At 57.8% G+C, this 2,082-nt stretch overlaps 1 protein-coding gene across 1 annotated transcript in view; it reads right to left on the bottom strand.

Moving 5' to 3' along the window:
* The window catches only part of EIF4G1 (eukaryotic translation initiation factor 4 gamma, 1), a gene marked incomplete at both ends in the record, with an annotated part of 7,276 nt that overhangs the window by 3,371 nt on the left and 1,823 nt on the right, over positions 1-2,082 (bottom strand). The window contains 7 exons of the mRNA XM_009872685.1: positions 33-135; positions 236-336; positions 447-597; positions 1,008-1,112; positions 1,189-1,425; positions 1,506-1,652; positions 1,919-2,080. Coding sequence (XP_009870987.1) covers positions 33-135; positions 236-336; positions 447-597; positions 1,008-1,112; positions 1,189-1,425; positions 1,506-1,652; positions 1,919-2,080 — 1,006 coding nt within the window. The remainder of the gene's footprint in view (positions 1-32; positions 136-235; positions 337-446; positions 598-1,007; positions 1,113-1,188; positions 1,426-1,505; positions 1,653-1,918; positions 2,081-2,082) is intronic.

Here is a 2,082-nt window from a genome sequence, read left to right as displayed (position 1 = left end):
CAACAGCATCCAACCAGCCCCACACTGCCTACCTGAATCTGCAGGCTTCGCGCCAGACCCTCCGCTGCTGCCTTTGCCCCAGCTCAGCCGCCCACCTGGCGCAAAGAGCTGGTTATTGGTGTCGATGGCTCCAGGCTGCAAGTGGAAAGACAGAGTCAGCTCCAAACCTCACACCGAGGCAGGATCTGGGCCAGGCACCCAGCTCACCTGCCCATATCATGTCCTGCAGCCTCACCTTGGTGATCTTTGTTAGCCGGCTGGTGTCGATGGGCCGGTTGCCCTTGCTGATGGGCACCGTGTTCCAGCCATCGTCTGCAACCAGGCTCCCACGCCCACCTGGGCACAAAGGGACAGATATAAGGCACAGCCAGGTCTCAAGCAGTAGCCAGAGGGAGCAACCCCTCCCCCGGCAGCCTCAGGTGCCCCTAAGCCTGAGCACTCACTGCTGGAGGATGGCCCAGGGGGTCCTCTCCTCTTGTCCTTTGACATGAGCTGCTGCACTTTGATGTGTTCCCGATGCTCCTCCATCTCCGCTTCCTTGTGGATCTGGTCGATGGTTTTGGGGCCCTGGTCTCCTCGCCGCGGCACCCAGCTATTCTGCAGAGGGCAGGAAAGGAGGAAAGACAGTGCTGAGCTGGCTAGAGGACAGAAGTAGAGCCATTCCCCCTTCCCAACCATACCAGCCTCAAAGCCTCAGGCCAGACTCCTGCCTCGGCCGTTATAGCTCCCCAAGCACTGTGGCAGCTTTTGGCACAAAAGGGCTCAGTTTCTGGAGCCCCCCTGCATTAAACAGCTGCCAATTACTATGTGCCCACTACCAACTACCATGCTAACCAAGGGCTAGGGGCTAGCATGGTGTCTCTGGGGCTGGCCATAGCCTACACACCCACCTCTTCCTCCCGAGGACGCATGGACTGCTGGCACTTAGAGGACACAGGCCAGCAGCTGCATGGGACCAAGAAGTGGACAGAGAAAGTACCCAGGCAATAGCAGGCCATGTGTCTTACCCGTCTGAGGTCAATCACATCCTGCAGCATGAAACGGATTCGGGATGATGTCTTCTTCTCTTTGATAATCTTCTCCATCTGATTGAAGTACTGGTCCATCCTGGGCTACAGAGGGACAGAGTCATGGTCACATCCCTCCCAAGTGCAAGGGCAGGGCAAGGCAGAGCAGGGCAAAAGGTACCTTGGCCTTCTCAAAGTCCAAGTCCTTGCCAATGGTGGTAAGCAGGCGGCAAAGGCACTCAAGAGACTCCTCATCATGGTTTTTGAGCAGCTTCACCACGCAGTCGTGCATGATAGCTTCTGTCAACATCTTCAGTTTGAAGAGCTCTCCGATGAACTTGATGTTGCCCAAGGATCGCCGGCGGGCCTTGTCCCGCGCCTCCTCCAGCTCATCCTTCATGCGCGCCTTCTCCTCGGGCTGCAGGGGGTGCACAGCAGGGCAGCTCAGTTCCCCCCCCCCCCCCCCCCCCCCTGCCACAGCCTCCCAACCCAACTCACAGCACTGGCATCATCCATCTCCTTCTGCCGCTTCTCAAAAATCTCATCGTCATCTTTATCCTTCTCAAACTCCTTCTGGCAGCGGTTGAGCAGCAGCTTGCGGAAGTTCACAGTCACCGTGGGCTTGTCTGTCGTGGGCACTTTGAGCTGCAGGGAGAGGTACAGCCAGGCAAGAACTGTGAGTCACGGCTCCCCCAAAAGCTGTCCAGCTAAGGCCCAGGCACTGTCCAAACCAGGGAAAAGGCAGCCTACACCCTAGTGATGCTCTGCCAAGACTCTGGATTTGGTCCTCCATCCACGGGGCCCAGTTTCCCCATCCCATGTGGAAGGACCTGTACCCTGCTGAGCTCAGCTGGGGCCCCACAAACAAACCACTGCCAGTTCAACGAGACACCCCCCCAGCTCCTGCTCACCCCCATAAGGCAACGGCACATGTTAGCATAGGCAACAGAGAAGTTTGGCTCCGAGATGGCCTTCTCGAAGACGAGGTCGATGACACCCTTGAGCCGCTCCTCCGTGTCGATGGACAACTCCATCACCTGCTTCATCAGCTGCTGGAACATCTGGGGCGTCAGCT

Source organism: Apaloderma vittatum, unplaced genomic scaffold (genome assembly GCF_000703405.1).
Source record: "Apaloderma vittatum isolate BGI_N311 unplaced genomic scaffold, ASM70340v1 scaffold22487, whole genome shotgun sequence".
NCBI classification, from domain to species: Eukaryota; Metazoa; Chordata; class Aves; order Trogoniformes; family Trogonidae; genus Apaloderma; species Apaloderma vittatum.
The sequence above is the reverse complement of the archived record's forward strand: the minus strand, read 5'-3'. Positions and strand labels throughout refer to the sequence as shown.